This window comes from Phaeodactylum tricornutum, chromosome 24, assembly GCF_000150955.2.
Source record: "Phaeodactylum tricornutum CCAP 1055/1 chromosome 24, whole genome shotgun sequence".
Taxonomy (NCBI): domain Eukaryota; phylum Bacillariophyta; class Bacillariophyceae; order Surirellales; family Neidiaceae; genus Phaeodactylum; species Phaeodactylum tricornutum.
In genome coordinates, this window is record NC_011692.1 from 453,389 (window position 1) to 473,474 (window position 20,086).

Consider the following 20,086-nt stretch of genomic DNA (forward strand, 5'->3'; position numbering starts at 1 on the left):
TCCACAGCTGCCATAATCTCAACAGGCAACCTTTCTTTCACATGTATATATACTTTCGGAACTATAAGTTCCTTGCACGATACCTATGGTGAGTATAGGATCTTGTTCAATCCCACCATGTGGTTCGTGGTACCTCTTTTGTCCCCGCAATCGTATCTCCTATGTTTCGATCGTATTTCACTGTACCTTGGTCTTGTAAACTGACAAGTAAGGACTAAACACATGCGCCCCCGGAAACATAGCAATCGTACAAATGCACCCTTTATTGTGAGTCCACGTGGCCACGAAATAAGGCTGACAATATTTCTGTGCGCGCCTCCTTAACTCCATGTGCATAGTTTTGATTCACACTTGCGACATCCATGTTAGGCGAATCATGTCCATGAGACATGTCGCAAGGAGGCATACCGTAACACAGCAAGTGTTGGAGTTTTGTAGGAATGTGGCTAATTGTCAACCTACTCCTGTTTTGGCAAGGGAACAAATCAAATTGTGAGGTGAAGACTTCTAATGTATCAAGACAGGCCAATGGGGAGTGTCATGGTACACTACCTTGCAACGTGTCCCTTGGATGTATGCCACTTAGTATGGAAAACGCAAGTGTGAGCCAATCCGATGGGCGCGGCGTTTACTTGTCACGTGTGGAGTTTGTGTCGGCCATATTGCGCAAATTCACCATATTCGCGTTACATACAAAAGTCATTTGTGTCCTGGAGTCATCAATACAGGATACATACACATGGCAGTTAGGAAAAGACACAAAACCAGTCTCACAAATCACATGACAAGTAAGGAGCAAGATTCATTACTCACCATGGGATTCTATATGGGATTTATATTTACAGGTTTTATGCACATGTGGGAAGATTCAAGATTAGCTATGTTTTTGGTAAGACTGTTCACTGGATTGAACAGACTTTGGAAGATTGACTAGTTTATAGAATGTAATCTTCTTCTCATTGTTTTAGAAATTCTTTGATCCAAATATTGCGTAATAGGATAGGTCCTCGTATCCACTGTCTAACCCGTGGGGAGCGTCGTCAGCAAATGAGTTTAACAGTCCCTAGGTTTGCTTAGGTGTATTGCAGGTCGTTTGTCATAATGCCCAACCTGTGTTTACCACGCACTGTCAAACAGCGTTACTGTCCTACATACGTACATTGGTTGTACTACGTGAGAGCAACACCTGTAATCAAAAGGATAAAAAGAATTGCTGCAAACTGACTCTTTAGTAGAACTAGAATTTTATTACTGTAAATCAGATATTAAGTTGTCTTCCATTATTTTTGGCATTTTGGTGGCCCAGCCTACCCCTCGTAGATCTACATATCTCAATTGGGGGCTTCACCAGCCACACTTGAACCTTCCTGGGGTTCACCATGACTGAAATTCCAGGTTGGGTCTTGGATGACGTCACTTCGCCCGCTGCACCTCAGCCAAATGACACCTTTCATTAAATATGACGAGGTCAAAAGACGTGAGTTGGGGATAGCGCTCCTGTCACTTCCATGGCACGTTAGTATTTTTGACACAGAGTCACTCACCGCTCCCTCTCACAGTCGATGCGTTAGACTGAAACTGACGGACCAACAAGGAAGAAATTTTGAAATGACCACATGACAGTGAATCGCTAAGAATACGCGACGCGAGATGATATGTCACCAAAAGTTGGGGAAATGAATCGCCATTTCTCGAATTATTTCATTGTCTATTTTGCAGGAGCTGCTGTTATTCTGCTGTCGTTCTTGTCGATTCATGCATCCCAAAAAGCTCTGAGGCAGACGGATTGGGACGAAATCGGTTTCGTCGGGAGGCTTGGAACGGAGTCTTCGCTTATTTCTCTTAACCGAATCAACAGTTCTTTGGCAGCCTACGGGGCTCCATCGTCTTGCCTTATCTTCAACTCGCAAGAATGGCTCGAGGGTCCTCGACACGGAAATGCATTCGATCGGAGTGGAACAAAAGACGAGCGTCTTGGAATCTCTTGGAAGAATTTTGGCCCAAACTATAGCACATGAAAATTCTTTTTTTCTTGACCTTGCCGTAACCAATACCACATCGTTTGACAAAAAGCTGATAAGAGTATGGGCGATCCGTTTAATTTATTTATCGATCCACTTATTGATGAGCTCTACAAACGCAAGAACGCGAATGATGGAAATCGATGAACTAATAAGAATTATGAGTCAATTGAGAATCGCTATTTGGTTTGTATGGCTCGGAGACACTCTCAATGACTGGTTTGAATGGCAATGACATGTTTGAAATGTCAGCGGGAAGACTAGAATGCCCGGTTGGCGTTCTTGTCTTGTAAGTACTTGTGATTTGAATCGGGATACTATCAGTAGAGCCGTAACTGATAGGGTAACTGTCATCAGTACCGTAACTGATAGGGATAGGATGATTGGGCTCGATCTTCATATCAACACACCCTCGTTTCAAACTTGAATTTGACTCAGGCAAACTTGGCTTGGAGGCAGGTTTGTGCAAATCCAACAAATAACGAGATCTCATGAGTCGATGATGAGAAGGGGAGTGATGTTTCGTGAAATAATCTGCAAGATTATCAACTCCTTTTCGCCAATGAACATTGAATTGGCCTTGCTTGACTCGGTCTTTAATCCAATAAAATCGCATGTCAATAGCTTTTGATTGTCTTTGTTTGACGGTCTCATTTACTATGCCGGAAGCGCATTCGTTGTCGGTTTGGATAGGAGTGGCCAGCTGAGGATGGCCCATGGCTTCTAGAGTAGTACGTAATTCAATAGCGTCTTTGGCATTGTAAAACAGTGCACCAAGTTCAGCTTCGGTGGCGGAGGAAAGAACAGATTTCATGATAGAACAGTGAACATGAATAGCACCGTTGAAAATCGGTGGCTCCGAATTCGGTTTAGGGTCCTTGATGGGTTTGGAACTTAGAAAGAAAATTCCGCCAGATCGGGACCGGGCCTTGGTTTCTGACAAATAAGAAGCATCGCTGTGAACGTGTAAGAACATATCGCTAGCATTGAATCGTACCGTTGCATCCGGATGCGTTGCGCAATAATTGAGCAATTGGGTAATTGCTTGTGCAGTCGCTTCGGTACCTTGTGTCTGCGCGGACGCGAGGGTGCCAAGGGCCACAAGCATAGTTGAATCCACGGCGCGAGCGTAGTACAAAAGAGTCCCTATGATTTCTTGAAGGCGAGTGATGCCGGCTTTGTCCAGCGGGGGAGAAACAACGGTTTCGCTGGTGAGTTGAATCTTGGCGCCGTACGATGGCGGTTCCCAAGCGTGCGGCGAATGTTGCGGTCGAGTCGGTTCCGTGTGTTGAAATTGCTGGAGAGCTTTTTCAATGTATCCCGGCATGGCCATGTCAACGTGTCGTGCATTGTAATCCCAGGTGAAAGTGAGACCGCAGTACAAGGAACCGGTCCAGTCCGTGGTTACCGTGTACAATTTTTCGAGACACTGGACGAGATGTTCAGCGTGCTCTTTGCCGACGTATTTTACTCCAAAATCGTCGACGACCAAGGAAAAGGAAATGGGACGGCTTTCGTGAGTGAAGAAGCCGGGTGTGTGCTTGGCTTGATGATAACCGTCCAAAGCCAAATGTTGGAGAAGGCGATCGTTCGCAATTCGTCCAGCGTGGGGTAGGCCGTACATGCCCTTGCGAATTTCGACGAGGACATTGTCGTTATGCACTAATGGGGCTAACTTGTATTGTTCCATGATGCATGCAGGAATGTGCTTGGCCGGTATACGCATGTATTTGTACACCGGGAGAGGGGTGCCCAAATAAAAATCCTTGAGGTCACATGTCATGAAATGGGCACCGTCTGTAGAGATGACGCTGTTGACTAAAATTTTGATGGCGGGTAATGCGGCAGTTGGAGTGCTGGTGGGGCCGCTGTATTCGATGCGGTCGCCTCCGACAGTAAAGCGGATGCGATACTTCTCGGCCTTGTGGGGCTTGATGGCGGCGACGATCTTGAGGTACGTTGCCTTGCGGTCGTGGGGCTTCTCCGTGTGAGGAATGAAGTGAATTGTGTTTGTTCCGGTGGGCATGTGAGGTTGGACGCCTTGCGAGAGGCGTCCCATTTCGTTGGCGGCTGCTTGGATCCATTCGGCGCCTTCGGTAGAAATTTTCAATTTTGAGTATTCTAAGGCGGCCCCGGAGTTGGGGTCGACGACGGCGTTGGCAGTCCAGAATGCGTGCGCTGGGAAGCGAGAGGTTTGTAGTCTCGTACCGTGACCGTGATGGGGAGCCGTTGGTGCTGCCGGGTTGGTTAAAAGGGGAGTCTGATCGAGAGGAGACGACTTAGCGTCGGCAAGGACTTGTTTTGCCAAGCGCGCGGCCCTACGGCGGGCCTGACGAGGGTTACAGGTTACGAGCTTGTAAGTTTCTGTGTCGGGGACCAGAATTGGCACCCTCGGAAGTGTGTGCGGTGTAACTGGTGCAGTGGGAACGGGAGGCACCCTCGGAAGTGGTTCCGTGGGCAGGTCCTGAAATTGGACTCGCAGTGGGGTTGTTGCAGGGGCTGGTCGGGGTACCGAGGGAGCAGCAGGAGATTTCGTTTCGAGAGTGATGGACGGGTCCGAAAAATTCGAAAAAATGTTCGATAATTGCTCGAGAGCAGCGCGCTCTTGGGTGCCTAATGGTGCAAGTGGAGAGGCAGGAGTGGGATTGGAAAGGGCCTTGGCAAGGTCGCGGGCTGCCGCTACGACGGTGTCGTGTGATGACGTGGTTGGCATTTTCACTTTCGACGGGAACCAAGTGAGGGTGTCAGCGATTCGTTCGCTTGTGGTGCCGTGGATCCAGACTCGGTGGCATCGGTAGTGGTGCATGGCAGGGCCAATGTACCATCCGTCGACGGCATGAGGAGCCCATGTTTTGCGTACAGACGGCTTTTCGTGTACGAGAACTTTTACGCCAGGGGGCGCCAGTGGAGTGCGGTTAAAGTCGAACGCGCCGTGAACTTGGGCCCAAGCAGAGAGTCTAGGGTTAATTCGAGAGCCGCGGAGAAGGTTCAAGGTCATGATTGCTTGTGGGAGAAGGCGGTCCCAGAGGTGAAGTGGGAAATCTTTGTCGGTGCTGCATAGCCCGGCGATGAAATGATTTTTAAAGGTGCGTATGGCTCGTTCGGCAGCGTTGCGCCGATGTAAATGAGGTGGCACTAACTGAAAATCAACCTTGGAGTCAGTCATGAATTGTTGCAGGGCAGCGGAGGCTTCATTGTCAAGTCGTTGGAGCTGGGGACGGAGTCCTCGAGAGGAAAAAAGGTCGAAGGCGCGGCGGTAGGCCGCCAGGATCTCGGGACCGGTACGATTTTTCATGGGTTCGACGTGGATGAAGTTGCTATCGTAGTCATAGACTACAAGCATGTATGCGTTGCCGGAGCTGGAGGAGGTCACAAAGCGTCCTGTGAGGTCCGAAAAGATTTTTCCGGTGGCTTCGTAGGCATCGGCATACAAGAAGTTCGATCGAAGGGCCGGTGGGTTGTCGGGGACTGGATTTTCGTCGTGTTCGGTACCGTGGGGTGCCGAAGCAAGTAGAGCAGAGGGCTTGAGCTGAGTGGACTTTATGTTGGCTCGTTGTTGATCTAAGTGGCCTTTGTGCATGGGCGCAGACTGAGGAGGGTGTCGTTTCACTTGGGCAGAAGAAATGTCGGGAAAAGTTGTCAGGCGGCCCTCGTCGATGGCCTTGCACCAAGTGGATAATTGTGGCGAGAATAATGAGGCGTGTACAAATGCAATCCGATCAGAGAGGGAAGAGGTATGTTCAAGGTGGTTGGCGACGGGAAAGCCAGGGGGAGGAATTGGTGCGGCAGTGGGAGTCACGCTGGGCGCATTCAAATTCCACAGGCGGTTTGGGGCAGATCGAGTGCCGCGAAGAATGATTTTTTCGTTGAGAGAAATGGTGACTGCACTAGAGGTAAAGGTGGCGGTGCAGCCATGATCACATAGTTGTCCAATTGAGATGAGGGAACCCGACGATAATTTAGGAAAAATGTGGGCAATACGGGCTTCAAGAGGAAGGTCTGGGATGTCGAGCTCTGTGACGTGGCTGGAAACAATGGTGCTGCCATCCGGCAAGGTGACGGTGATGCCAGGATTGGCAGGAGTGGAATTTATATGGGCAATGTTGGTGCTCAGATAATGTCCGGTGCATCCGGTATCGGCAATGGCAATGGTGGGGAAATGAGGCGGGGAGGAAGCTATTGCAGGAGTGTTGGTGTCAACTGAAAACTTATTTTTGTTATGATAAGTTGTCAGTGGCACACTCGTGCAATTGGCCGTCCCTCTTTCCTATTTGGGAGGCGTGTACTGATATACCTTGGTGGATCCGCCGAGTTTGTTCTGGAGGGTGGCGGCGTCTTGGTGGCCGTCGGCTTTTTTCTCGCATGTTAAGCTGGTATGTTTGTGATTCTTCAGAATGCCGTGAGTCCAGCAGTACGACTGCTTACCGGTGTTCAATGGAGTGGGGGTAGTGGTAGCGGACATCTGGTTTGCTCCGTGGAAGCCGGCGGATTTGGTGGTAACGGTGAGGGTACGATCAAGGTCAGCGAGACGAAAATGCTCTTCAAAGGTGGCCATGGTTTTGTCGATTTCGTCTTTGAAACGATATTCACGACAAGCGAGGTCAAACAAGCCAGTGTCGTCAATGATGTCGTAACCCATTCGGGCAAGGGCATGGTCATCAATGATTTCTTTACCAGCCGCCGCAAATTTTTACCATCGTCGAGTTGTTTGATGAGGTCCTGGAAGGGAGTCGGGGGGTGCCAGGCTGCTTTCATGCGTTTTTCGTTGGCACGCAAGTCGCTGGAACGGATTTTTCCAAAGCGTGCCCAAAGGTGGGTAATGATGTCGATGGGAGGAACTTTGTTGAAACCGCGAGTTGGGTGACTGAGGGACTCAATGTAGCTGAGGGGAATGGCCGCAATGAGCTGGTTGCGAATAGCCTTGGTGGCGTCGTGGTACTGTTTGTACGCAAATTTTTCATTGGTGTTGCGACGGTTCGCTTCGGTGATCTGAGGAGCGGTGGCTCCATTTGGATGGTCAACGTTGATAGGAGGTTTTTCGGGTGGCACACAAGGAATGCCGTCGGTGAGTTCGAGATACTCGGCTTCGGGAATGACGAGAAAGATGTGGCCGTGATTGCCGTCGCCGAATTCGGATTCGATAGATTCAGCATTGTCGTTAAGCTCCCACTGCATTTTACGTAGGTTTTCGTACGTTGGATACGAAGTTGTAGTTGCAATGGGTGTTAGCGTGGTGTGAGGAAACGAATCCATGAGGCTTTTAGGTGTAGTGGTGGGTGTCATGATGGGTGACGGTAGAAATCAAGGCAAGCGGTCGAATCTTGTGAAATTGTTGGAGTGTGTTGGCCGGATTGGTTAGATTGGTAACTTTTCGTGGCAGGCAACGGGAAGAGTAACGAGGTGGTCGTTGGAGGTGTTGTAAGGAGATAACGTGAGGGAATTGACTTTCTTATTAGTTCTATTGATGAGCTCTACAAACGCAAGAACGCGAATGATGGAAATCGATGAACTAATAAGAATTATGAGTCAATTGAGAATCGCTATTTGGTTTGTATGGCTCGGAGACACTCTCAATGACTGGTTTGAATGGCAATGACATGTTTGAAATGTCAGCGGGAAGACTAGAATGCCCGGTTGGCGTTCTTGTCTTGTAAGTACTTGTGGTTTGAATCGGGATACTATCAGTAGAGCCGTAACTGATAGGGTAACTGTCATCAGTACCGTAACTGATAGGGATAGGATGATTGGGCTCGATCTTCATATCAACACCACTATCATCAGCACCACAATGCGCTGAATGAAGTGCGTGCAATGTACGTTTCGGACGAAAAGGGATCGACCTGTGCTGCTGAACGGGAGGCCTATCTGCTCAGGAATTTCGATTTCGAATGCCCTGGCACCAGGTTTCTGGCTGTTTCTCTTTGGGATAATGGCATAGGCGCCAACATGAACTACATTGCTGTGCCGGCCCTTATGGCGGGGCTTGTCACAAACCGTGTTGTACTGTTTGTCAATAAAGTTCCTGGAAAACGCAAAATAATGAGCACCAGGTGGTCTTTAGCATCGTGCCCTCGGAGGGATTTTCAGTGCTTTTTCAAAGCCGCTTCACCATACGTACCCACAGTCAAGGAGCTCAACGAAGCGTACGGCCTAACTAGAACGGAGAAGCAGGATCTATTTCACCGGGGAGAAGTTCCAATTGGTCATGAAAACGACAAGGTCATCTACATGATGGGGTTGCAAAAAACTCCGAGCATGCATTTAGGAGGCAGGCTAGAGTCCACGCTTTACAACATTTCCATGTCACTAATTGACAGCGCCGCGACGAAGGTTGCTGATCCGGCACTACTTCGAAGTGCTGCAGATTCAATCACGAGTCAAGACGGGAATCGACCAGGATATCACTTTCAATTTTCTACCTCCAAAATTCATCATGGACTTCTTTTCTACGCCCTCAGACCGAGCTTGTTGTCGAAACATAGAATCAACAGTATCTTGAATCAAGTTGTCCCGGCCAACTTTGACCCAGCCAAATCGATCGGCTTGCCAATCAGAGGTGGGCTATTCTTCAAGAAGATATTTAGCCTATAGTGTTCGTCCTTTCTTACCATCCCTTATTTCAGCGTCCGATAAATGTGTCCGGGAGAGCGAGTGTCTGAGTTTTCTTCAGCATATGCAAGTAGCAGGAAAAGCATGGAAACGCCACCAAGAGGCGTTTCCAATGGATGATAGATTTCGCCCAATTATTCTGTTCACAACTGAGTCGAGTGTCATGCTAAATGAACAGCATACCTTCGTGAATCGGTCCGGTTCAAGGCACTTGGACTTTGTCTCAAACAAATTTGATGTCACTCCTAATGCCGGACGAATCTACGAGAGCTCGAAATTCACTGCAGATCAGGCAATGCTCTCTTCTGTAGTGACATTGAAGCTGCAACTCATGGCTCGGATAACTCTTGGTAATTGTTGTTCCAACTACCATAATCTGATTCACGCTTTTCTTGTTGAGGGATGCGGGTCAGCTAGGCAAAATTCATTTGAATGCCTGCAGGAGAATGACGATCCTGAATTTCGTGTTTGTTGCTGGAATTCCAGAAGCTGCATCGAGGAACGGCACCGTCAAATGGATCAAAGCGCAAACTCAAGCAGGCCAGACTTCTTACGTAGCCTCTATGAGCCGACGTAGCCCACTTAATGTAAGAAACAGATAATTCCACGTGTCGTGTGCACCGTTTTAATGTTCTCGGTACCGCCTTCGGACAACGCCACCAAATACAAGTCTTTGCAGATTGCAAACATTGAATTTTAACTTCGAGGTAGCTGTGAAGAACAAACTCATTAACACCAAATGAAAAGGCAATTTCTAGCAGTGAATTATTGTTGAACCCATATTGGAGACCATCAAAGGAATAGCTCATTTTGGCAATCTGTATCACTGGGAATGGTACAACATGTACGTTTCTATAATCCCCCATGAGCTTTCTTTCCATTTCGTCGGGCTTCTGAAAAATCAGCTATAGTCAACTTGATTTTCTTATGGTTATCATCCCTTCCAATAGTCAAGTCGTTTGCGGCAACATAGGCCGAAGCAGATGAGTCTCGGAACCTTCTGTCACACAGTGTAGCGTATTTTTGACCCTGTCTCCGCCTAGAAAATGCATGTTCTCGAAAAAGCCGTACCTTGGTTGGCAAAAAGGAGCTACTGATTGCAATCTTCTACCTTTCAAATTCTTTTCGATAGTTTTCGCTTAAATATTGCTGTTAATTATACATCTCACGTCATCTCAACTCGACATGTCTGCTACGGGAAGGGTTCATAAAACCCTAACCAATTCTTTTCAGTATTGACATGAATGAGCCTCCATATAATTTTAAAGCAACAGAGTAGTAAACTTATGTCGGTCCCCTCTCTCTAGCAGATTTTCGACTAATATCCATTACTGATCACGTCTGTACCTCCGGTTTTCTTGGAAGTTTGTGCGACCTATGGAACACGTCTTTGAATCTCCTGCAGATTCTGCTCCGCCGCAGCCCGCCGGCATTACTGCTGCGAAAGGTTCATCGAGGATCCTAAATTCGTCACACCATGGTTCACAAACTGGAACTGCAACCCATGGAATCGTGGCAGTCCCTTCCGCAAAACGTCTCTATCGCGCTGCTGACAATAGATCAGTAACGAGAGACATTGCGGCTCTAGACTTCTTGCTTGGCATTCCTTTGGAGGCCGAGGCCGAAATCATCCGAGCTGGATGGCTCTTACAGCAGCAGCAAGAGGAAGAGAGGAACGACTCTGTCTCGGAGTATTCGTGGAAAGAAGAAATCCTGGAGCCACCTGGTTCCGCCAAAGGAAAATGGTGGGAGAAATGGGTGAAGGACGGCGATGCAGCTTGTGAGAGTAAGCAGATTGCGGACGAATCGAAACTTGATCAGCCTCGTCCAGGTGACGACTCGGCAGCTCACTCTCCAAAGAAAGCTCTTGGTCTTGTTCTTCCGTCCTATGTCCCTGGGCGACGATTGGATGGCGACGAAGCTATTCATGTTCAGATCCCCTTAACCACTGAAACTCTTACAAATCAGAAATCCATCGCCCGTCAAGCTGCAATCCGTGACTGGGAGCTGAAGACAGCACATGGACTAAAGTCAAATCTGCCCCCGTTGCTTGATGGCCGACTCTTCTTCTCCTGTGGCGGATCGTACCCCATCTCAACATTCTCGTTAATTCGTTACGAACCAAGGAAAGAAGAGGCGGCTCTGCGACGACAAAAACTGGAAGCCCGAGGTGGTGGAGGGACAAGCTTTGTCATGCCAGCTCGAGACTGGAGAGGAATCTCGTACCGATTGCTTTTGCCAAGGATTACTGACAAAAGACACAAAACATTTAGCAAGTTCTCCTCCAAGCCAGAAGCCTTCGGTCGCCTTAAAGATGATGAACGCCAAGGAAATGACAATCACTCAAGCTCATCGTCTAGTAGCTCGGACGACTCTGATGTATATATCCCAGGAGTTCTGGATGACCCAGAGATGGTTCTCGGTCGACACCGAAAGGTCATGATCGGAGATCGTGTGACTGGTCCCATTGTTTCATCTACTATACAATTTGTGAAGCCAGCTCTTTTGAAAGCTGAACTCAATAAGCAATTCAAGGATCGCTTTGACGGATGGGAACCCCCGAAATCTGCTAGAAAATACATTGGAGCTAAGGTTGTTGATGGGGAGTATAAGCTTATGGATCCAGCAGAGGAATATGATGATCGCTCTCTGGATCGCCGAAACAGACAGAATTCTGTAACCTCCATGGCGTCTTCCAGTGAAGGACCAGCTGACAAGCAGATCAGAATGCCTCCGTCGTTGACCCTTTCGAAAATTCGTTCACTCAAACAACAAGCTCTTATAGCAGCTGTGAAGGCAAACTTGCAGGTCGGAACTGTTGCGTTGGCGAGCGTTTACTTTGAACGACTCTGCCTCGATTGCAGAGTTGATAAGTCAAACAGGCGCCTTTCCTTCGCAGCTTGCCTTCTCCTGGCTTCAAAGCTTAACGAGCCAAATGTTGGGTTGGTGATGAGACATGAGGAAGCCCCGGGCGATAATGTGACAACGCGATTGAAATCATTGGTAAAGCCAAATAAAAGGAGCAGCACTATGTTTGCCTCGTTGCTGGAGTTCTTCACCCAAGACTGGAGTCTCGGCCTCAAAAGCATATTTGACGCAGAATGGGGGGTGTTCGCCGCTTTGAGCTTTTCATTGCACGCTCCCCCCTCTCAGGTTGCCTTCCATTTTAGACGCCTCATGAAGACACTTGAAAGGAACCCGCGAACATACCTCGGTGACACGATGTTTGATCAGTGGCAGGATGCACTGGCGGACGAAGAAGAACGAAGAAAAGAGCGGGCCAAGCGAAGAGAGCGACGGCGGAGAAAGAAGGAGGGTTTTTTGCTTAACCTACACATCGAAATGCAGAACGATGCCATAAGGAGAAAAGAGCAGGAAGATATCCAAGAGAGGGGCCACGAAGGTGGTAAACAAGGACCCTCGAAGCCTCCGACGAGCCAATTTAAGGAGAAAGCGACTGTAAAGAAGGCGGGAATAAAACTATTCCAGCGACTCGGATTGCGGAGATCGATTAGTCAGGAGAACGTTGGGGAGCCGATGCTTTCTGAAACAGAACATACCTCGAAACGGAAGGTGGTTGTAGGGATGACTCTCTCTCCTTCTATGCCTCTACTACGACCGGCAGCCCCAAATATTCCGTCAAGGAATGAGATTATTGCCATTGATATACCACACCTAGACGAAATGGGGTTAGAAGAAAGCTCTGTTGGATCCCTTCAAAGCGATAAGGGAATTTTTGTGTAACCTCTCAAAAATTTTACATTAAGTCTCTATCTTAGTTCTTCGTAAGTATCCCACTTGGAAAAATCCATTCTATCGGGATCGTATTTCTTTCCAACGACAAGATAACTCCAATCAATTTGATTGCCTTTACTGCGAGACTTGTGGTTTCGGTGAACTATTTTCGACACGCTGCTCCAAACGCTTTCGAACTTGCCTTCGGCGACAATTTTCTTTTCTTTCCACAAGTCTTTTTGTGTTTCGAGAAAAGCATGTAAACAGTGAGATTCAACGTTCGATGCCGCATTCTGTAAGCTGGTGGCTATCTCCTCGAGCGACATTTTATCTAGCTTCTTCTTGGTCACCTTTTGAACGGAAACCGAGGGCTTGTTCAAAGGGCCATTGTCAATGTCACTGGAGCATGAAACGTTCGTCGTCCTGTCCATACTTGCTCCATTCTGTTTGCCACGAGATGGTATTTTGCATGTTGTATCTCCATCAGTACACTTCTCGATGGAGTGCAATTTTTCGTCGGCTTGGGGTACTATCGGCTGGGCAACCCTGTTTCTTTTCAAACTAGTAAACGCTATTCCGAACTTCTTCCCGATGGAAGCTTTCGCATAACGCCACAGTTCGACGAAATCAACAGATGTTATTCCCAAAATTTGACATTCGCGTTTCCACTTTGCTCTAAGCCTTTGCATTGTTGTCTTCACTATAGAAACATCGCGTGTTCCCACTTCATCCAACTCAGCAGAAATATCCTTGATGAGTACTTTCAAATGAACTTGGAGAGCTGCATCCATATCCTTTGGAGCATCCGGCTTATCGCATATTTGGTTGCGGCTAGATTTTTGTTTGTCATTTACATAGTCGGAAAGCTTCCGCGTGGCTGATTTAGATACAGACAAAGGCTTCATAAAAGATTTCTTTCCAACGTTTGTCAAGGGAACCTGCGTTTTCCCTTTGTCCGTTCCAGATCTGATCCTATCCTCAGTAATCTGGGAAGATGTTACAAGTGTCGCCAACCTGACACGCTTGTTTCCTGATACCGGAACAGTATTCGAACGTGCTGGGCTTCTCCTCTCGTACATCGAGGCCAGTCCTTTTTTTTTCCCAGTGGTTTTGGGTGCAAGCTTTCGCGGAGAAACTAACGGGTCCCGCTGCCCCGAAGTACGAGTGATCTGTCTGGCAACCTTTGAACCAGCAGGAAAGCGGCTTTTTTTGCCCAGTTCTTTAGCATGAATATCGCAAAAGGCATTAGATACGCAGTCAACGTAGTGGTTGTTGGTGGAGGAATCGGACTCGTCTCCATCCGCTTTACCCGGGTAGAAAAAGACTCTACGAAAGTCAGGCAGCTCGCCAGCTTCGTTCCTCCCGTACATTGCGCACCCAACGTGCATGGCCTGAAAGCATGTATCGTCTAGTGCAATTGAAGGGTGTTTTCCGCGAAACTCTGAAAACTCCGTGTCGTCGTTGGCACAGCACTGGATTGGAATTCGGTAAGAGTACTCGGGCCTGTCATCTCTCCCACAATAGATGCACTTCATCGAAATCTGATTTTGTCTGATGCGCTCAGTCCAATCTTTGTTCTTTTGTTTACTCTGAATATCAAGTACGTAGACAAAGTGATGGATTGTTATATCGTCTCTATCTTCGTCGAGATAAGAGTTGACGGATTCCACAGAAGTATCATCTTCCGATTCGACACCATCGAATGTACCCTCTCGTGTTGTCCCGTAAACGCACCCTGCCGTCTGCGGAGTGGAACAAATGACAAAGGCACAAAGGGAATGTGCCCATGCTAGCCGCTTCTTTCGGTTCGTGGTAGGATCTGCCGGGAGTAGGATTTGTCTCCCGGACGAGCCGTAGTCATCGTACACCGGATGCATCGGGAGCAAAATTTCCTTATCGTCAACACTACAGAGACAGCATTCTGTAGGCCGTTCCTTGATTTCAATGGCAATTCTCTTGCCAGTGCTGTCTCGCTGGCGCACCTTGATGACGTCGCCGACGGATTTACAAGCATGGCACAACAAGTGCGGATCGCGGGCCATTTCGGATGGCATGCCGTAGCAATCGTTATGGAAAAGGACTTTGCAGTCATGGCACTGTTGTAAAATGGCTCCTTGGACACCATCTCGCCTCCAGCAGATAGAGCAATATCCCCCCAGACGACTACTGGTTTCGTTCATGATAGACTGATCTAAATGGCTCCATACCGCGATGGTAGTTTTCCCACCATCGCAAAATAGTCTGTGGAATGCAAAGAACAAGCGTCCACATCTTTTGACCCGAAATCCTTGTTAGGCTTTCGTGCTTCTCGTGTATTGGATCGTGCGCACCGCTTTCGCTCGTAAACTCTAGTCTTAATGTAATGATAAGTAGTGTCTGAGGCGCAGCTGCTATCGGACACGGCACGAGAAATCACAGACAGCTGCGCCTCCGAGAGAAGAACAAAGAAATCGAGATGTCGATTTTCCACAACGAGGTTCGTCCCGCTGATTGTGAACATCTACTCCGCCAAGTAGATATATCCTAATTTGCAAAAACAGCGATTCCAGTGATGCAAGTCGAATTATTCTAGTTCAGTTAGATCTAACCGGCTGCTAAGCGTAACCGTCATTTAGTTAGGGATGAGAGAAACTCCCAACTTTTCGTGGACCATCAAGGCAAGGATACCCATCTGAGCGGCACGGCCCTGGTTGAGCTCAATAGCACGCTTTTTGAACTGAGTTTCCTCATCGAAGGAGTCCCAGCCGAAGTCGATGTAGTCGTTGCGGAAGTCACCAGGGAATTCTCCTCCAGTTATGTCCTTCATGACCGCGATCTCGAGGAATCCAATGAAAGCAACGATCTGAGCGATTCCGGCGGTCGAGATGGTGGACAAAGCAGCGAAACCATTGGGGATGGAAGCGAAGCTGGTTCCGGAGTAGTCGATGTCTCCCGGAAGACGGATTCCGTTCTCCTGGACAAGGTAACCAACGACAGCAAGCATGGAAATACGTCCGTGCTTGAGTTCAACGTAACGAAGACGGTCGAACTTTTCCTGGTCGCCGTCGGCAACCAATCCGAGGGGATCAAAGAAGCCAAGCGGAGGCTGGGCTCCGAGCTCGTTCTCGAAGGCCATGTTGGTGGCGACCGAGGTACGGGCGGACTGCTGGGCCGGAGCGAAGGCGGCGGCGGAGGCAAGGAGGGAGGCGAAAACGGCGAACTTCATCTTGGTTAATTTTTCGATTTCGAAGATATGTGAAGATCCAGGTGGTGTGGATCACGAAAGCGTTCCGCCGCGTGCCAATCCATCCATCGGCAGGGATCGTCGTTCAACCTGCCTACACGTGCTTCGCACGTAGAAATTCTACCAGTACAACGAAAGCTGCTGTCCGACGTTACGAACATGGTCTAGTCAGACAGTTGAAAGACCCGGAGTTTTGAGATCTTCGGTCGATCATAAAAAACCTTGCTAGCACAGAAATATTGCTGAGTTACGTTCACACCAAAAACAGAGCACTGTTCCAAGTCCGCAAGTTACTTTTACATGTAAAAGTTTTACATGTAAAAGAGTTGTCTATGTTTATGAAATCAGCACCGCATGTCGAAAATGCTATTTTGAGAATAGCCGATACTAATCATTGGCCTCTAAAAAAACGGAAGTATCAAGAATTCCAGACAAATCAGGATTTACAGATAACATAAATCGCGAAATGGAATTTTGCAACCAACGTTAACAGGTGTGTCTCCTTACCAAACGCTAGTCCAGTCCCTCCCAGCTGATGTCTTTCAACCAACAAGTATCTACGACTGCAGCACTAATGCAAATGATAATATAAAAAAGAAGACAATGTTTTTCCCAGTGATTCAACTCGAATTGCACTAATCCTGTTAGATCTAACCGGAGGAACATCAACCCATAGCTTAGTTGGGGATGAGGGAGACCCCTAGCTGTTCGTGGACCATCAAGGCAAGGATACCCATCTGAGCGGCGCGGCCCTGGTTGAGCTCAATAGCACGCTTCTGCATCTTGGTTTCCTCATCAAAGGAGTCCCAGCCGAAATCAATAAAGTCATTACGGAAGTCACCTACGAATTCTCCTCCAGTGATATCCTTCATGACGGCGAGCTCGAGGAATCCAATGAAAGCAACGATCTGGGCAATACCAGCACCGGAGATGGTGGTCAAAGCGGCGAAACCATTAGGGATCGATTCGAAGCTGGTTCCGGAGTAGTCGATGTCTCCCGGAAGTCGGATTCCGTTCTCCTGGACGAGGTATCCAGCAACGGCAAGCATGGAAATACGTCCGTGCTTGATCTCAACGTAACGAAGACGGTCGAACTTTTCCTGGTCACCGTCGGCGACGAGGCCGAGGGGATCGAAAAATCCAAGCGGAGGCTGGGCACCGAGCTCGTTCTCGAAGGCCATGTTGGTGGCGACCGAGGTACGGGCGGACTGCTGGGCCGGAGCGAAGGCGGCGGCGGAGGCAAGTAGGGAGGCGAAAACGGCGAACTTCATCTTGAATAGTTTTCAACAAAAATTTGTGAGAAGTAAGTCTGTTCGGCACATTTCAGGCATAGCACTGGCGTATCTTGATGCGATGCCGACCTGCAGGTGTTGAACCAACGATTGCAAGATCCAAAGATACCTTCTACGAAACCCGGAAAAGACCACCTCGACAAATTGGGAAACTGAACACCGTATGGATGTTTCGGGTCACAGTGTAATAAATAAGAAGGTCATTAGCTGGAGGTATCTAGTCGATGGGACCAAATGTGTATCATTGCTTTTGCAGAGCGCCTCACTCTAATATGCAAGCCAACTTCGCTTTCGTCTACTTCGTAGTGTGCCACAAATTTAGACCCAACCAAATAATCTAGACCAATATTGAAAAGTACATGTGATACACACAATGTTTAACATTGCTGTTGCCTTTGTCTATTGCAAATTTCATGTTCCTGAGCCAAGTGTGCACCAAGCGAGGAACCTTGTTTGAACTACTTGGAAGCAGACAATTTTGATCATCACCCTTACTGACTATGATGCCTGCGTCGCTTACCCATACCAATGTATTAGTCTTCGAGAATATTGCCGTATGTCTTACGAGTAGCGGAATTCATGTTTGTTGACTCAACAATCTATAAAAAGAAAAGGGGTGAGCAGCTTGGGATTATGCATGGGTTATTGATTGACCTTGACATAAACTGTACCTTAAAGACACCAGAAAGAGGCGTATTCAAGTCATAAATGACTACGGCCAGCATTGCAAAGGTACCAATAAGCATCGACCAGCACATTCGCAATTGAAATCCACCCAGAAACAGCAATGCGCTTTTATCGGTTAGCATCAGAAAAATAACGCAAATGGCCAAAGCCAATATGGCTAGATTACCATAGTGCCAAATAGGAAATCTGGTTTGGTATGCAGCAATCAGGTTAGACCGGTGGTCGATAATACGGTTAACTGCGGCGTAAGCTTCCCCCAAAATCATTCCCGGAGCATTAGGTTCCAGTGATAGCTGATTGAGAAGCTTCAGAAGAGAGCCAAGCTCCTGACGACTGCGAAGGGAAACTGGACATATCTTTTTCTGCGCTGCGTCTTCGAAAACCCCTCGTACAAAGCTGTCCACAAGGGAGTCAGCCCGACTCCTGAATGGCTCGGGAAAATTTTCAATATGAATCTCGGTGCGACGAGCGTCATCAATGATTTCAGCTAAGGCCCTAGCCATTGTATTCTGTCTTGTTAACAAATTAGACACAGTCATCGAAACCAGCGTAGCAAACAAAATTGATATCACGGTTGTCACAGGTCCGTTCAAAGCCGGCGTGATAAGATCGGTAAGGTATGCACCCCCATCCACTGGTGACCAGGTATTTTGCGAAGCGACTTCTACGAAATTGTGAAAGGCGACAGACGTGTCTTTGTATTGACTGAAAGCTATACCAGCCATCGCTGCAGGTGTAATAAGCAGCGCAAAGTCTTCGACGACGATTCTTGAAAGCGTGGCCCTCTCTCGATTCGCATCAATACTTTCCGACAGTGGAACGGTCAATCGTGGAGCTCCAGTTATATGAAAGTAGCGTAGCCCAGAAAAACCATTGAGGCCGTTCTGTAGATGAGATGGAGTCAAAAAACTCTCAACACAGGAAAAAGAAAGAACAAGTAGCTGTAAGTAGAGGCAGCAGCCTGCGGCAGGCCTCAACATTGACAAAAGCATGTTGTCTAATATCTGCTTCTAGAAAACTTCAAAATTTTTGCAAGTGACAGTTACTGTGAATTCACAGAACCTCAACAAAGCAACACGGAGTTGCAAACGCGAAAAGAGTCTGAATCGACATTTCAACAGGGGTGTTCCTTTAAACTATGTTAAGAATAGCAAATTTAATGATAGCGACTGCTTTCCATTATTCCACAGGTACAACTAATCGTCTACCAGTGTAGAGGAAGCTGTACAATACAGGGTATACTTTTAAGACCGGTCTTATGTAAAGATAACCTTTAGTGAAGGTCAATCCATAAAGGACATTTATGAGGGCTCGCAGATTCTGCGAACCACTACTCTTGTGAAACATACGGAAATTTACTAGTACAGAAGGAACTCAGCTTTGATTCCCTGTCACCAACAGGATACCTAATTGAGAAATAGTCTTGTAAAAGGGCAGTCTCTATGTCAAGGCGATGGAGTGTCGTTTGGGAAAAGCAAAAGCTGCCACTGGTTAGTTCGTTGCAATTTGTCTTTCGTTTCTTGTACCGAAGCTTGACGAATCGCAAGGATCGTCAATATGCAAAAATAGCAATCAATCGGACAGTGTGTCGACGATATTCCGTCAAGAACCAATGATATTGATCTGCAATGTTGACGATCCTACCGTTTCTTGAAGCCGTATTTTTTCCGCTCGTAGAACAGATCTGTTTTTGTCGATCCCAGGTTTACAATTTTTGGGCATCCGTCTCTATCTTTCTCTTGTTGTACACATTCGCGGCAATAATATGCGTCCGTAACACCCGCATTCCCACATATGACACACCGGCCTTCTAAACTACCGTAGTTGCATTCGTCGCAAATGTGCACCAACGTATGTGGATTGACAAACGAACTGCAGATACAGCAAAGCCCATCGCCTGGAAGAAATAAACAACTGTTTGAGCTTTAGGAAATCCATAATATTCGCTACGTCACAATTCAATGGTGGACGCAATCCAAAAGCGAGCGCCACTGCTCTTTCACTTACATTTTTCGCAGAGGCGACCGATGGCGACGCCAGGCTGCTTGCGGCACATGACTAGATCGGGGTGATGCTTTGCCATTTTCCTTTGGGGTTTACGACTGCTCGACGAAGAAATACCGGAGGTTATGTAAAGCAAGCTGGTCTATATTGAGTCGAATCGTGATTACGGATGCAAAACTTATCGTTGATGTGATGGTTGGTGTTGGGAGAGTTTGGTGGCCGCAAGGTTTGATTGTGACGAGAGGGGCGTGGGAGCCAAGCACGCATGGCGTGACCACGAGGGAAAGGTGGTCGGCATGTTTCGTCCAAGTGGCATACAGTGGCAGCGCTGTACGATAGCCGTATATTTTCCGTACGTCTGAAGGACGGTGATGATAACCAAGATTGTCCGTCTGTCTTCCTCCCGATGGAACGTTGCGACGTCATCTTTTTTCCTCTCCCGGACGACGACTGTCCGGAGGAATAACGACCGACCGAGGCCGAAGCTCCGATGATGGATGGTCGTGCCACAGTCT

At 47.8% G+C, this 20,086-nt stretch overlaps 8 protein-coding genes across 8 annotated transcripts; 2 read left to right on the forward strand and 6 right to left on the reverse strand.

The window, feature by feature from the left end:
• Window positions 1-1,658: 1,658 nt before the first annotated feature.
• On the reverse strand, window positions 1,659-7,304 carry PHATRDRAFT_40612 (predicted protein; the record flags this gene model as incomplete). The annotated part of the gene is made up of 5 exons (XM_002184581.1): window positions 1,659-2,073; window positions 4,230-4,281; window positions 4,365-6,228; window positions 6,316-6,689; window positions 6,716-7,304. 5 exons carry the CDS (start codon window positions 7,302-7,304, stop codon window positions 1,659-1,661), a joined length of 3,294 nt encoding a protein of 1,097 aa, XP_002184617.1.
• Window positions 7,305-7,832: 528 nt separating this feature from the next.
• PHATRDRAFT_49816 (predicted protein) lies at window positions 7,833-9,236 on the forward strand (the record flags this gene model as incomplete). Its single annotated transcript, XM_002184509.1, has 1 exon — window positions 7,833-9,236. The coding sequence occupies one exon, from the start codon at window positions 7,833-7,835 to the stop codon at window positions 8,610-8,612; it is 780 nt and encodes a 259-aa protein (XP_002184545.1). The 3' UTR covers window positions 8,613-9,236.
• Window positions 9,237-10,007: 771 nt separating this feature from the next.
• Window positions 10,008-12,374, forward strand: CYCP2 (predicted protein; the record flags this gene model as incomplete). Its single annotated transcript, XM_002184510.1, has 1 exon — window positions 10,008-12,374. The coding sequence occupies one exon, from the start codon at window positions 10,008-10,010 to the stop codon at window positions 12,372-12,374; it is 2,367 nt and encodes a 788-aa protein (XP_002184546.1).
• A 26-nt stretch (window positions 12,375-12,400) lies between these two features.
• On the reverse strand, window positions 12,401-14,566 carry PHATRDRAFT_49818 (predicted protein; the record flags this gene model as incomplete). The annotated part of the gene is made up of 1 exon (XM_002184582.1): window positions 12,401-14,566. The coding sequence occupies exon 1, from the start codon at window positions 14,543-14,545 to the stop codon at window positions 12,401-12,403; it is 2,145 nt and encodes a 714-aa protein (XP_002184618.1). The 5' UTR covers window positions 14,546-14,566.
• A 344-nt stretch (window positions 14,567-14,910) lies between these two features.
• Window positions 14,911-15,587, reverse strand: Lhcf11 (protein fucoxanthin chlorophyll a/c protein). The gene has a single exon (XM_002184583.1). It carries the CDS (start codon window positions 15,568-15,570, stop codon window positions 14,977-14,979), a length of 594 nt encoding a protein of 197 aa, XP_002184619.1. The 5' UTR covers window positions 15,571-15,587; the 3' UTR covers window positions 14,911-14,976.
• Window positions 15,588-16,178: 591 nt separating this feature from the next.
• Window positions 16,179-16,900, reverse strand: Lhcf5 (protein fucoxanthin chlorophyll a/c protein). Its single transcript, XM_002184584.1, has one exon. The coding sequence runs from the start codon at window positions 16,857-16,859 to the stop codon at window positions 16,266-16,268; it is 594 nt and encodes a 197-aa protein (XP_002184620.1). The 5' UTR covers window positions 16,860-16,900; the 3' UTR covers window positions 16,179-16,265.
• A 343-nt stretch (window positions 16,901-17,243) lies between these two features.
• PHATRDRAFT_49822 (predicted protein) lies at window positions 17,244-18,559 on the reverse strand (the record flags this gene model as incomplete). The annotated part of the gene is made up of 2 exons (XM_002184585.1): window positions 17,244-17,479; window positions 17,552-18,559. The coding sequence occupies 2 exons, from the start codon at window positions 18,557-18,559 to the stop codon at window positions 17,414-17,416; spliced, it is 1,074 nt and encodes a 357-aa protein (XP_002184621.1). The 3' UTR covers window positions 17,244-17,413.
• A 266-nt stretch (window positions 18,560-18,825) lies between these two features.
• PHATRDRAFT_51232 (predicted protein) lies at window positions 18,826-19,733 on the reverse strand. Its single transcript, XM_002184586.1, has 2 exons — window positions 19,575-19,733; window positions 18,826-19,464 (listed from the first exon to the last, which is right to left on the reverse strand). Exons 1-2 carry the CDS (start codon window positions 19,648-19,650, stop codon window positions 19,208-19,210), a joined length of 333 nt encoding a protein of 110 aa, XP_002184622.1. The 5' UTR covers window positions 19,651-19,733; the 3' UTR covers window positions 18,826-19,207.
• Between the last annotated feature and the right edge of the window lie 353 nt (window positions 19,734-20,086).